Source organism: Magnolia sinica, chromosome 2 (assembly GCF_029962835.1).
Source record: "Magnolia sinica isolate HGM2019 chromosome 2, MsV1, whole genome shotgun sequence".
Classification (NCBI taxonomy): domain Eukaryota; kingdom Viridiplantae; phylum Streptophyta; class Magnoliopsida; order Magnoliales; family Magnoliaceae; genus Magnolia; species Magnolia sinica.
The window spans coordinates 128,118,210-128,133,423 of NC_080574.1; the positions used below are offsets into that span (position 1 = coordinate 128,118,210).

Below are 15,214 nucleotides of genomic sequence, written 5' to 3' on the forward strand. Positions count from 1 at the left end.
TGGGCTCATGCCCAACAATGAGCTGTCAAAATGAATGGACGTCCTGGATAAAACACGTACATTACGATGAGTATCAATATAGCTACGTATTAAAGCTGCAAAAAGTCCCTACAGTCCGGAACCCATACTTCTGTTCTTTTATTTGTTACGCAAGGTTATCATGACCCTACTCGAAAGGAATTTAAGTATTTATGTAGGTATAGGATCCTTTCTCCGAAACTCTATTTGGAGCCGCAAATATTATTAAGTTTAAAATAAAATTTTATAAAAGTTTTAATTCTTCCATTATAATATTTTCAAATTATATCATTAAGAGCGAAAGTTTAAATCTTTTTACTGTACTATTTTTTTGGTTGGTGAATTACAATATATTCTATTCTTACCCATTTCACATGTGTAAATATGTTTAAATTTATTGTAAAAAATCACATAATAAATAACATTGAGGGCTTTAACATCATATATTATTTGGTGCCAGAAATACACTTATTTGGTGCGAATGACATTGTCCTGCACATGGCCTAGATGCGTGCAAGGCAAGCCAATTCAAGCTTATTTGGGCTTGGGTTTGATCGGATTTTATCTTTTGGGGCTGAAATAAGGCCCAGGATTTGCCCGGTGGCCTAAATTTGCATGACTATTCTGGACGATTACAGTATATCCCTAGGCAAATAAGCTAGCATGGGCCATTGATGACCATAGTTAATTTACTGGAAATTTACTTCTTTTCTGCAGGGAAGCTTCGTGACTGGCGTTTTGTCACAGTAAAGCGATTTTATGAGAACAACTACAAGAGCATGGACCAATTCATGAACGAAATCAATATCCTCTCTCCATTGCGCCATCAAAATCTGGTCACATTATATGGCTGCACCTCACACCACAGTCGTGAGCCTCTCCTTGTCTATGAATTCATCCGCAGGGGACAGTCGCAGATCATCTCCATGGTGACTGTTAAAAAACTGGGGCTTTCACATGGGCCACATGTATGTGTGCTGCCATTGCCACTGTTGATGCACTTGCTTACCTCCATGCCATCAAAATCATACACAAGGACGTCAAGACCAAGAAATTTCTCCTTGACAATGATTTCCGAGTAAAACTTGCCAACTTTGGCATGTCACGTTTGTTTCCGACGGGCATGTCACATGTGTCGACTGACCACAAGGGACGCCTGGCTATGTGGACCCCGAGTATCATCGGTGCTACCAACTTACTAACAAGAGTGATGTGTATAGCTTTGAAGTGGTCTTGATTGAGCTTATATCATTGAAGTGGGCCTCGGACATCACTAGCCATCCTGATTATATTAATTTGGCTAATATGGTGGTTAACAAGATAAACAATGGAGGATTGGATGAGTTGGTGGACTCCATTCTACAGTTCGAATCGGACAATGCGGAAAGGAGAATGATTGTATTGGTGGCTGAGTTGGCATTTAGGTGTTTGCAAGATGATAAGGAGATGAGGCCTTACAATGGAGGGGTTGAGAGAAATTGAGTGCAAGGATTCTAAGGTGGAGAGGGTGGACACCTGCCGTCGACATTGCATCATTGAATAAAACTGCATCCCTTTCGTCGGATGCTGTGACTGACACATGGATCAGTTTGTCTACCACATCTAATGCTAGTGACTAATGGATCATGCTAGAATGTATGCAAGTCTTTTGTTATCTTCAAATCCATAATTTCATTCAGAAACAATTGTGAAAGAAATTCTCTTATGATATTGAAATCTTAGTAGAACTTGTTGAGATCATGAAGAAGAAAGAAATGGCTGGGGTGGCATTGGCAAGCCATCAAGGCTTCCTTCCAGCATCTCCACCACCCTACTCATTGAAGGCCGATCAGTCGGGTTGGTTTGGATGCACCACAAACCAACTAAGATCATCTTCCTTGCTGTTTCTTCTTCGACTTTTGTCACAGTTCCTTGCAAACCTAGATATCTGTGTTCATCAAGATGCCTGTATGTAGTGAGACGTTTGTATATCCAGTGAGGGAAATATACCTCGCTGGTGTTCTCCACTAGCGGATCGATGTTCTTTCTTCCTCCAACCATTTCCAGTACCATCATACCATAGCTATAAACATCTGACTTGTGGGAGACACCTCCAATGTTTCTACAATATACTTCAGGGGCAATAAACCCAAAGGTCCCCCTGGTACCCAACATAGATACAGTACTGTTTTGTGTGGGGCACAGCTTCGCTAGTCCAAAATCTGAGATCTTGGGACAGAAATCTTGATCTAGAAGAATGTTATGCGGTTTTATGTCGAAATGTAGAATGCGTGTGTTGCAACCACGGTGCAAGTACTCTAGTCCTCGAGCTACACCTATTGCAATTTGGTAGAGTTTTTCCCACCCCAAGGGATGTGATTGTCCTGGTTTATCAGTGTAGATGAATTTTTCTAGAGATCCATTTGGCATGAACTCATAGATGAGTGCTCTTTTAGACCCTTCTGAACAGACACCCAGGAGAGAGACGATATTCACATGGTAAGTCCTACCAATGCTAGAGACCTCGTTAATGAAATCTTCTCCATTACCCTTGGATTCATTCAGGACCTTCACAGCCACAAGACGGCCATCCTGTAGCATCCCTTTGAACACACCACCATACCCCCCTTGGCCTAAACTATCTTTGAAAGAGTTGGTAATCTTCTTGAGATCTGAATAGGTGTATCTTCTCAGAGCCAAGGATCCATAGATTTCTAAGAACTCTTCAACATCACGACCATCACCTGCATTGTTGGTTTTCTTCTTCCAATTTCCTCTTGACCAACCAGAAGAGTTGGTTCGAATGAGCAAGAAAAGAAAGCCAGCTGCTAGAACGAAACAACCTGCTCCTGTGGATATACCTAAAAAAGGAGAAGAAATCAGACAGAAAGAGCTACATGATGGAAATTCAATCAAGCTAATGGGCCATGTGGATGCCCGTAACTAAGTTTTTCATTTTTGGTTAGCACGATAGCGCGCACACACACCCTGTAACTAAGTTGTAATCATGTTACATCTGAAAGTGAGTTTCAGGTGTGACTTAGAGGTAAGTGAAATGACTTCCTTTTCTCATGATTTCAAATGCACTTAAAAGTTTGAGTTACCTCTAAACCTTTACAATGATAAAACTTACAGGCACTTGTGAGTTACCTATAAATCCTTTTAACACATCACTGGTAAATGAGCTACCTGTAAATCCCTTACAACTAATAAAACATACAAACATACAAACGAACCACATAAATCTGTACCGCATCTTTTGTTTTTTGTTTCATCCTTCTTTTTTTTTTCTTTTGTGGTTTTGCTTTGCCCGTATCGATCATGTGCAGGTGTTTTTCCATAACATTCCCAATGTGTCTAATTATACAAACTAAAATTTGGATAATTGAACTGATTATTGTGTTCACAGTAGAAAAAGTTGTGGATAAGAGTTTAAAGATGAAAGGGTAGGAAAGGAGAGGGGGACACTGTCAAATTGTAAAAGAAATTGCAGACATTGGATTATAAATAATGGTTGATTCTCTCGTCTCAAATTATAAGCATGTTTACTTCATTTTGCAGGTGGGATGGAGGCCAAACTTCTTCTTTGGGAGAACTTGGGTTGAAACAGACTCTGAGTATGATTTATTTTCTCTAAAAGATTAGAGATGAAGGATTGTAATGACTTAGCCTCCCGGAGAAGAAACAGAGAACCAAAAAAAGAAGGCAGGGCGATTGTATGATACCTATGGCAATGGCAATGATCTTCTTCTTATCCATGCTTCCATTTCTACCTGGAAAATCATATTATAGAGAAGATTAATAAAACATAAAATCATTTTAATGTAATAATACCAATAACGCCCATTTTCTTACACTGCAATATTTGGTTTCTTGCCCATAAAAGAAAAATGAATCAATCGACACCAATATAACTACTAAACAACTCCCAATTTGTATTAGAGATTATGCAAAGGACATTTACTCATTGAAGCTCTGTTCCTCAACATGTATCAGCATGGCATACATGTAATATGTATGATCCATCCAGCAAGTTGGCCAATGTGTTGATGACCATGTCCAAAAAATCAGGCTGGTCCACTCTATTTGTGGGTCACATTGCATGAACCAAACGATGGCTAAAAGGGGATCCATTTATTGGTACGTTTGTTTATGCGGTTAGCAGAGAGCAAAGAAGCCCAGTTTTAGGGCAGAGCTATTACAGGGTGGGACCAGCTTTTCCAAACACATGTGAGACACAGGCACGTGATGAGGTTCACAATGTGGAGATTGTACACGCATGTTCCAATAATCCATCCTTTCAATTGAACCATCGGTTCTAGACCTAAACCCCACCATTTGCTGGAGATCTAAACATAACGGAAAGTGGTGTGGAGAAAGAAAAGCAAGCCTACTCTTATGTTCAACTCCTTCAATCGGTAGCTGCAAAACACTGACAAGGTAAAGCAGTGTTTTTTGTTGTTGTTGTTGTTGTTGTTGTTGGTTTTTTTTTTTTTTTTTTTTTTTAAAAAAAAAATTATTATTATTTTTTTATTACCAAGGGGATTAGTTGGGTGTTTGCAAATGAAGTTCCCGGTAGAATTGTGTCGACAAACGGCCTCTTCATGTAACATTCAGCGCATTCTTTGGTTAGAGTCCATTGAAGATGGAAACCGGAATCCAATCGAGTAAAGAGGTCGAGCTGATCATTTGGGTCGGCGAACCATAGAAGAAACATTGGAAACTGAGTGACCAAACAGTCACGGTGTTGAAGAGGTGGTAGACCCTCTTGCCAATAGTAGAGAATGCGGTCTTCACAACCTGTGTAATTATATACACCCTTACAGGAATGATTGAAGAGAGGCTGATGATCGCCCTTGCAATTGACAAATGTGGAGTTAGGAATCTTAAGATGAAAGGAAAGGAAAGGAGAGGTGGGCAGTGTAAATTTGTAGAGGAAATTGCAGAAGTGGGACTGCGGATGATTGTAGAATCCCTTGTCTTGAATAACAATCCTGTTTTCATTATACAAGATCTTTTTTACGACATACGACCTTCCCCATCCTCAAATTTTATAGTTGGTTTCATGTCGTCGTGGCAATTGATGCCATCGAACCAGCATTCAGGATAGGTGGCGTTTGAAAAGGGGAATCCGACGTCGTTTAGCTCCCCACAGAAGGACGGAGGACAAGATGGGTTGGGAGTGGGTGGTCCTTGTAGAGGTAAGGGAAGAGCAACGAGGAGAGAGAGGAGGAACAAGGAGAGGAGAGTGAAAGAATCTGTAGCACGGAGTGACTTCTTTATTTAAGGGATTTTGACCAAATTAGCATTGTTGTATTCCTAAATGCCCCAAATATATAGCAAGATTAAACAAATATCCTACCTAGTCACCTACACCTTTTAAAAAAAAAAAAAATTAGGATGAAATTACCCCAGGCTGCCTTTTATATGACCCAGTGTTTTGACAAGAGGAGGAATTCGGATGGGTTAAACAATGTGGGGCCCACTATGGTGTTTGTGAGAAATCCACACTGCTCAGATGTTTTTTCAAATCATTTTATGATATGAAGCCAAAAATGAGATAGATCCAAAGCTCAAGTGGGCTATACAACATAAAATAGTGGAGATAGTACACCCACAATTGAAACATGCTTGGGGCTGTAAAAGCTTTGAATCACCCTGATATTTTTATTCTTTCCATTCATTTCCATGGTAAGGAGTTTATGAGCATTTGGACCACTTTATAAACAATTTAGATTGCATATAGTGGAGCCTAGAAAGGTTGGACAATTTTGGATGTTGCTACTTGATGACATCGAAGGTTCTTCGATGTCATCGACTGGTCCTTAATGGGTATCGATGTCATTAAAGGTCTCATCGAAGGCACGCAAAGAACTGCATAAGTGCATGATCTGTTTACTATTCCAGTTGTGGTCATATATATACAGGGTGTAATCATGAATAGGGAAAGGTTGGGGTTCTTTAAGATGTTCCTAAGGGTTTGAGAGCATTGCTAGGGTTTTCAAGGAGGTTTTTGGGATTGTTCGAATCAATAAATCCTTCAATATCTTATAATATTGCTTTCATAGTGGATTGTTAGTTGTTTTATGCTATAGTTTTTTCCCGTGAGGGTTTTTCTACGTAAAACTTGTGTGTTCTCTATGTGTTTTTCTTTCATTAAATTTCGCCTTATTAGTTTGAATATGGGTTTGCTTTTGCGTGACCTCCTACAAGTGGTATTAGAGCAAACATTGGGGTTTTGAGTTCTAATCTGAAATGTGTTAACGAAAGGATCTAACGTGAAGTATGAAACAGATCTACCTTTTAGTTCAACAAGGATTACAACATACTCTACTTGGCAAGGCGATGCGTCTTGCATCTATGAATGATGAAGAGTGGGATGAACTTAATGAGAGGGCTACAACCTCAATCCAATTGTGTCTAGTGGACAATGTTTTGTATAATGTCCTGTATCAAAAGATTGTTGCATGAGTATAGACGAAACTTGAAAGTATACATGAAGAAATCCTTAAGCAGTTGTATATATCTTAATAAACAATTCTAAAATCTTAAGTTGACAGAGGGATCTGATATCAACAAATACATGGGCACTTTCAGTGAATTGCTCTATAAACTGACAAATATGGAGGTTAAGATCGAAGAGGAAGATCAAGCATTGATTCTCTTGAATTCGCATCGACCATCTTTCTAGAATCTAGTAGACACGCTGATCCATGATAGGGATGACATCGATGTTCAAACTATCATCTCATCCCTTCATGAGAAAAAGCTATAAAAAAAAAGAAAAAAAGAAATACAATAGTAAGGGTATCTCTATAGATGCATTAGTTGCTAGGGGAAAAAATTCTAAGTGAGAAAATGGTAATTCTCGATCGCGCTCCAAATCAAAATGAATGGGTAAGATAAAGTATTAGAATTGTGTGATGACATGACACATGAAGAAGGATTGTCAGAATCCTAAGGCTCGGAAGGGAGAAAAGTTTGATAATCCGACGAAAGAGGCCAATATAGTGAAATCTAGATAGGAGTGGATGATGGTAATGTCTTGACCACATCCAAATATGGTTACCTTAGTAATGATTGAATTTTGGATTCAGGAGCCTCGTACCACATGACTTCTCCCAGAAATTAGTTCACCAGTTACAACAAGAACGATGGTGAATAAGTTTTTATGGGCAATGACATTACATGTAAGGTGATTGGTATCGGTTCAGCGTGCATCAAGATGTTCGATGGGGTGAAACATATGCTGACGGATGTGAGACACGTCTCTAACCTTAAGAAGAATCTTATTTCTCTTAGGGCACTAGAGACACTTTGATTAAAGTTCACTGGTTTTGATTAGGTCCTTAAAGCTTTCAAAGGGGCTCTCGTAGTGATGAAAACGCAATAGAATAGAAATCTTTACAAGTTGATCGGAAATACCGTATCAAGTGGAGATACAACGTCTGTAACTGAGTTCACATCGACACATTTTTGGCATACTCATTTAGGCCACATGAGCAAGCGTGGCATGAAGGTACTTTCTAATTGTAATTTGATTCCTGTTTTTAACAGCATTGATTTTCATATATGTGAACATTATATATGTGGTAAACAATCTCGCCTAATTTTTAAGACTCAAAAGCATATATATAAAGAAGTACTCAAGTATGTGTATTTAGATGTATGGGGCTTGTCGCCCATTATTTCCATTGGAGAGTTATCCATTTTGTCTCATTCATAGATAATTACTCTTATAATGTGTGGATTTATTTTCTGAAAAATAAATTTGATATATTTACCACATTTAAGATGTGGAAGGCAATTGTTGAGAAGCAGACATGGCAGAAAACCGAAGGTTCTAAGGATAGACAATGGAAGTGAATTCACTTCAAAAGAATTGAATTAATTTTGTAAAGATGAGGGGATTATAAGGCATAATACAATAATGCACAAACCTTAACAGAATGGTATAGTATAACGTATGAATCAGACTCTTTTGGAGAGAGCCTGAAGTATGATGAGTGATGCTGGGTTAGGCAATAAGTTGTAGACCGAAGCCGTGAATACAATTTGTTAGCTGGTGAATAGGTCCTCGTATAAGCCGATAAACTATAAAATTCCTTAAGAAGTGTGAAGCGATTATGATGTTAACTACTCAAAGTTACGTGTATTTAGTTGTGATGCTTATTCTCATATATTGTCAGTTGAGAGATATAAGATAGACCAAAGAGCGAAGACACTTACATTTGTAGGTTATGATGATGGCGTGAAAGGGTACAGATTATATGATCAGGTCACTCAAAAAATTACTCTGAGATGCAACATTAGATTTGATGAGGATTCATTGTTCTGAAAGGACGAAAGCAAGGAACTAAAGAAAATTGATAGTGATCGATGTTGAAATTGAAAAGGGAGACACGGTTTGAAGCTAAGCCGTAGACATAGGTATAGGAGCAAGTGGAGCAACCACTCTTAGAAGAAATTCGCCAAGAAATTGTAAATTGCCAGTCAAATATAGGGATGACTTGAATGTTGCATTCCCTCTCATTATAGATGAGAGGGATCTGTCTTCATTATAGGAAACATTAGATGGTTCTGATGCTGAGAAGTGGATAACAGTCATGCATGACGAGATAAACTCTTTACATAAGAATGAGACAAGTGAGCTGGAGGAGCTTCCAATAGGGCTTAAAACGATCGGGTGCAAGTGAATCTTCAAAAAGAAGTAAGATACAAAGCAAAATTGGTCGCAAAAGTGTATGTGTAGAAAGAGTGTGTCGATTTCAGTGAGATTTTTTCACCTATTATCAAGCAGGTATCTATCATATTTGTATTAGTGTTGCTTGCCCAATACAACATGGAAATTGGAACGGATGAATGTAATGACTGTTTTCTTACATGGGGAGTTGGAGGAGCAGATTTACATGAAGTAACTAAAATGATTCAAAGTGAAAGGGGATGAGAATAAAGTTTGCAGGTTGAGGGGGTTGTTATATGACCTGAAACAATCGCCTAGGTAGTGGTACAAAAGATTTGATACTTTTATGATGAGTAAGAGGTTAACCAGGAGTGAGTATATGATAATTGTTTCCATTTCAAGATATTGGATAATGGGTAGTTCATTGTAATGGTATTGTACGTAAATGATATGTTTATCGCCAACCATAACATGTCTGAGATCGATACGTCAAAGGCTCAGTTGTCAGTAACATTTGAAATGAAAGATATCGGGGATGCAAAGAAGATTCTCGATATAGATATTCATACAGACAGACAGAGAAGCATACTACAATTATTATAGATAGACTACTTTGAGAAGGTATTGGTTAAGTTCAGTATGGACAAGGTGAAACCAACTAACACGCCATATGTTGCTCATTTTAAACTTTCTTATGAACAATGTCCTTCTATGGATGAAGAAAAGCAAGTGATGTCTTATGTATTCTATTTGAACGTTGTTAGCAGTTTAATGTATGTCGTGGTTTCTATGAGACCAGGTATTTCGCATGTAGTGGGTGTTGTTAACAGATATATAGCTAACCCTGGCAAGCAACATTGGGAGGCAATGAAATGGTTATTTTGGTATATTCGAAGTATATTTGACTATGTCTTAACATTTGAAAAGTCATGCGACAAGTTGATAGGATATATTGATTCGGTTATGTAGGCAGTGTGGATAATAGAAGGTCAACTTTTGATTATTAGTTTGTGTTAGCGGGTGAAGTGATTAATTAAATGTCAAAGCTATAGTCTACGATGACACTTTCACAACTGAAGTTAAGTATATAACAGTGACAGAAGCATTCAAAGAAGGTGTTTGGTTGAAGGGAATGATAAATCAGTTGAGGTTTCAACAGGGATATGTGCTAGTTAATTGTAACAACGAAAGCACGATTAATTTGGTGAAGAACCATGTTTAACACTTATGTACTAAATATATTGATATTTGTTGTTTATTTATCCAATAGATGCTTGAAAAAGAAGGTGTGACTATAAAGAAGATCCACACAAGAGTGAACCTGATTGACATGCTTATGAAGGTGATTCCTACAGAGAAATTCAAGTTATATGTAAGTCTTTACTCTTACTCCAATGGTAGACTCTCAGGAGTTTCAATACCTGGTTGAGGGTTCGAGTACCCATAAATTCCACTACAGCGTGATTGTGTGGTGTGTGTGAGTGTGTTAGAAAAAAATTCAAGTTATATACAACTTCTTTGGGCTTAGTAAAGGATGCATGAATATGAAATACATCGTGGAGATCGTTTTCTAATGTCTTAAATATATATGTAATAAAGTCTATTGATGTCATCGAAAGACTACTTGATTCCATCTTCCAGTTGTTGATGCCATCGAAAGATGCTCGATCTCATAAAAAAATCTATATTAAAAAAAAAATCCTAGTTAATTATTGGACAGTTATTGGAGGTTGTAACTCAATGGTATCGAAAATTCTTCGATGTCATTGACTGGTCCTCAATGAGTATCGATGCCATCGAAGGCGCGGGGAATTGTGTAAGTACATTGTTTGTTTCCTATTCCAGTTGTGGTAGTATATATATTAGGTGTAATCGGGATTAGGATAAGGTTAGGATTCTCTAAGACGTTCCTAATGGTTTAACAATATTTTTAGAGTTTTCAAGAAGGTTTTTGCGGTTGTTCAGATTGGTAAGTCCATCATTATCTTGTAATATTACTTTGATAGTTGATTGTTAGTCACTTTGTGCCATGTTTTTTTTTTTTTTCCATGAGAATTTTTCTATATAAAACACATGTTAGATTTGAACAACTGAATTTTCAGGCCAAAACTCATTCTCAGTGTGCCCGCTAAACGGACCACCTTGTCTCGCGAACAAGTAGGTACAATTGATAGAGATGTGATTCTAGTTAGCTATCATCTTCTTGATTAAAGCTGCATGGAAGATGGCGGCTAATGGCCCACCGTCTCTTTCATCATAAAAGAGAAGATTCCTCCACATTTCTCCTCTTTCTACCGCTTTTTGCCGTACTGATTTCTCCTTCAAGTACTTAACCTTTAACTTTACATAAAGTATTTTTTTGCCTCCCATGGACAGGCTAATCCATTGATGGGCTCCAACTAGCATCATGGTGGCCCCACCTAGCATCGCAGCGCGGGAAACGGATTGGCTACTCCCCCTGCCACTGGCCAATGGCTGGTGGTCGGTGCTCTGTGAGACCCACCATGATGTATGTGTTTCATCCATGCCGTCCATCTATTTTTCCAGATCATTTTATGATATGAAACCAAAAATGATGTACATCCCAATATCAACTGGACCACATTACAGGAAACAGTGTTGAATGAGTGTCAACCATTAAAAACTTTTTGGGGGCCATAAAAGTTTTGGATGAAGATGATTTTTGCTTTTTTCCCTTCATCTAGGCTTTTATGGCCTAATCAACATATTGGATGTCAAATAAACAGTACAGTGGGCCTCAGAAGGATTTTAATGGTGGATATCCAATTGCTATTATTTTCCAGTGGTGTGGTCCACCTGAGAAATATATCCCTATAATTTCTGGGTTCGAGCCCTAAAATGATCTTTAAATATAGATGAACGGAATGGATGAAACACATACATAAAGGTGAGGCCCACAGAGCACGGTCCACCAGCCACCGGGCTGTTGGCAAGGGGAGGAGCCAATCCGTTTCCCGCGGCGCGGAGGACACGGATTAGATACCGACAGGTTGAGTAGCGAGTACGCTACTGAAGTGACGTCACCAAGTTCAGTGGGCCCCACTATGATGTATGTGTTATATCCACAGTCCATCCATTTTTAGATATCATTTTAGGGTATGAACCAAAGATTGAGGCGAAATAAAAATCTTTAGTGGACCCCACCAAAGAAAACAGTGGGGAGAGTAATTTCCATGGTCTATCCTAAGGCCCATCATAATGTTTATTTGAAATCCAACCTGTTCAAAAGTTAAAAAAGACATGAAATATTGGAAAACACAAATATCAGCTTGATCTAAAGCTCTTGTTAGCGTTTAGAGGTTTTTAATGGTGGGTGTCACTGTCCCACTGTTTTCGGTGTTGGGTTCGCTGGAGCTCTGGATTTAACTCGTTCTCTGGATTCTGCCTTAAAATGATATCTCCATATGAATGGTAGGTGTGGATGCAAAACATACATCATGGTAAGGAGTAAGGAACTTGCTGACGTCACTTCCGTAGCCAGTCTCGCTACTGAACCTGTCAGTAGCTAATCCGCCCTCCAGCGCCGAAGGCTTTGGCACCCGGATTTCCGGGGAAAGACTTCCGCAGGAAGTTCCTGCACGGGGATGTAGTTGGGGTCCACCATGATGTTCTTGAAAAATCTACCCGTTCATCTGTTTTTTCAGATTATTTTAGGACATGAGACCAAAAATCAGATAGATACACGACTCAAGGCGGCCATAAAAGAAGGAAAACTGGAGAAAGAGTTTTCTACTGTTGAAACCTTCCTGGCTCCACCTTGATGTTTATTTGCCATCCAAACCGTTTATAGGTTCATTCCCACTGCGATGACGTGAAAACACAAAACGCTTAGCCTGATACGAAACTTTTGTGGCTATACGAATGTTTAAATGGTGGTTGCTAAATCTCCACTGTTCCCTCTTGTGAGGCCCAATTGAGTTTTGGATTCACCTGATTTTCAGTCTCATCAGCTAAAATGATCTGGAAAAACGGATGGACGGGGTGGATTTTTCAGAAACATCATGGTGGGCCCACTAACATCCCAACGCAGGAACTTTCCGCAAAAGGCTTTGGCAGGAAATCCGCGTCCTTGACAGAAGGGGTAGTTTACATGACAGACAGGCAGAAAATGCTATCAAGATTGTATTAGAGTCTTAACACAGATATGCTAATTTTCCTTGCAGAAAATCATGGTTCAAAAATAAGAAGTAAGAATTTTTATTTTCTTTGATCATTGCTTCAAAAACCGGGAAAAAAACGGTAAATTGGATTTCTAACTCTGGTTACCGGAATTCGAGCAAATGAAGTTTCCAGTGGTATGGTTCCACCCGCAAAGCCCTCCTTTTTCTTCATAACATTTGTGGCACTCGTGTGTGAGATTCCATCGAAGTGAGAAACCGGCAGCCAACAGAGACACTAGGTCCACCTTCGATCTATAAGGGTCCACCAACCATTCAGACGCAGGAAATGTAATGAGTGAACAGTTGCTAGGATGTTGAGGAGGAGCCGTCTGATTCTCTGGCCGGAAATAGAGAACAGAGTCCTTGCAACCCGTGTATTTGAAGAACTCATTATGGAAATCTTCAGAGGAATTATATTGATGAGGCTTGCAATTGAGGAAGGTGTAGTTAGGAGTTGTAAGCTTAAAAGACAGGAAATGAGAGGTGGGTACGGTGAAATTGCGAAGGCAATTGCATAATTTGGGTTGCGATTCACGGGCGAGTTCATCATCTTGAATTACAACCGTCCTTGATTCATATGAAATGCTTTTCACGATATATGGTCTCCCTCGCTCCTCGAATTGGATCTTCAGTATCCCATTGTCATTGCATTCGACTGGTTGTATCCCGCATTCAGGATGGGTGATGTTGTTGAAGGGAAATTCGATTTTTGGAACAACTCCGCAACTAAAAGACTTGCATGGTGCACGGCGATGATATTCTTGACTGGGTGAGTAGAAAAGAAAATAAGAGAGAAGGAAGAGGGAGATATATAACTGAAAGGAGTTGCCATAAAACAGATCAGTGAGCTCTGTTTCTCCTTTTGATACAAAAAGTGAAAGTAAAACCATCCTCTCGCCGTTTCAATCAGGCGCGTGCTCGGTGGGAGGAACCCTGACTGTGGCGCCCACCGTGATGTATGTGTCTTAAATCCACACCGTCCATCCGTTTTAGGTTGACTCTCCAAAAACAAAGTAGATCCAATTCTCAGGTGCACCACACCGTAGGAAACAGTGGTGATTAACCATTTAAAACATTTTAGGGCCACAAAATTTTTATATCAAAATAATATTTGCGTGGTCCCTTCATCCAAGTCTTTTTTACTTCATCAACAGATTGGATGGCAAATAAACATTCCCGTAGCCCCTCAAAGTTTTTAATGGTGAGTATTCAATCACCCGTGTTTCCTGTACTGTAGTGCACCAAGGATTTGGATCTGTTTCATGTTTTGGATCATGCCTTAAAAAGGGACGCGGATTAGATACTGCCATACCGACAGGTTGAGTAGGGAGATCCTGCTGAAGTGACGTCACTAAGTTACGTGGGTCCACCATGATGAATGTGTTATATCCACACGGTCTATCTATTTGGAGAGATCATTGTAGGATATTAGTCAAATAATGAGACAGATAAAAATCTGTAATGGACCCCACTATAGAAAACAGTGGAGAAAATGACATCCACCGTTGAAACCGTCCTAAGGTCCACCGTGATGTTTGTTTGAGATCCAACCCATTAATAAGTTAAAAAAGACATTATAAAAAGGGAAAAAATATATCAGCTTGATGAAAACTTTTGTGACCATTAGATGTTTTTAATGGTGGGCATCACTCTTTCTACTACTTTGTGCGGTGGGGTCCATTGGAGCTTTGAATCTTAATCATTCTTTGGCTCATGCAATAAAATGTTCTCTCCAAATGGAGGGACGGTGTGGATACAAAACATACATCATGGTGGGGCCTACAAAACTTGGTGACGTCACTTCAATAGTGAGTCTCGCTACTCAACCTGTGAGTAGCTAATCCGCGCCCTCAAGTAACCACCGACCGTTGTGATCCACTGAAGCGTCGCCCATTTTAATCCGCCCTTATTCACTGCAACTGACCCAACACTTATGGAGGAGAGGATTAGGTGCGGTCCTAGCCTCACAATGTGGAAGGTTTTTAGAAATGACCCAAAATTGAGGGGGAGCCGATTGAGTGTGGTCGCAGCACCACCAAAGACGGTGCAGCTCTTACAGTAAGACTCACGTACCTTTGCTGTTGTTATTTCAATCTCAGTTACATAATTAGTTCATGCATGACAGAATTAAATTTGCAGCTCAATTTAAACCGAACAATTACGACCACAAGTGTTATGATAGGCAGATATGTTGGAAAACGACCATATATGACTGAAATATAATAAGATTAGGTTGTCTATCCAGCCACTTGCATAGCTTTGTTTAAGAATGATAAAGAGATTGTCAAAGAGTAGGGTTCGTCCTCTAAAAATGGATCACATCTATGCCTTATCTATGAAATAACTTTTTCTC

At 39.2% G+C, this 15,214-nt stretch overlaps 2 protein-coding genes and 1 pseudogene across 2 annotated transcripts; 1 reads left to right on the forward strand and 2 right to left on the reverse strand.

Annotated features, from left to right (window-relative positions):
- The first annotated feature begins 692 nt into the window (after positions 1-692).
- Positions 693-1,500, forward strand: LOC131227574 (LEAF RUST 10 DISEASE-RESISTANCE LOCUS RECEPTOR-LIKE PROTEIN KINASE-like 1.1; annotated as a pseudogene).
- A 146-nt stretch (positions 1,501-1,646) lies between these two features.
- LOC131237606 (rust resistance kinase Lr10-like) lies at positions 1,647-13,708 on the reverse strand. The gene is made up of 3 exons (XM_058235470.1): positions 12,968-13,708; positions 3,723-3,770; positions 1,647-2,846 (listed from the first exon to the last, which is right to left on the reverse strand). Exons 2-3 carry the CDS (start codon positions 3,754-3,756, stop codon positions 1,756-1,758), a joined length of 1,125 nt encoding a protein of 374 aa, XP_058091453.1. The 5' UTR covers positions 3,757-3,770; positions 12,968-13,708; the 3' UTR covers positions 1,647-1,755.
- LOC131227604 (RING-H2 finger protein ATL22-like) lies at positions 12,954-13,751 on the reverse strand. The gene has a single exon (XM_058223411.1). It carries the CDS (start codon positions 13,749-13,751, stop codon positions 12,954-12,956), a length of 798 nt encoding a protein of 265 aa, XP_058079394.1.
- Positions 13,752-15,214: the final 1,463 nt, after the last annotated feature.

Coding starts and splice junctions, on each gene's coding strand:
- LOC131237606 (XM_058235470.1), bottom strand. CDS start 3,756: ATGGATAAGAAGAAGATCATTGCCATTGCCATAG. Junction 2,847..3,722: donor GATCATTGCCATTGCCATAG/GTATCATACAAT, acceptor GTATATCCACAG/GAGCAGGTTGTTTCGTTCTA.
- LOC131227604 (XM_058223411.1), bottom strand. CDS start 13,751: ATGGTTTTACTTTCACTTTTTGTATCAAAAGGAGAAACAGAGCTCACT.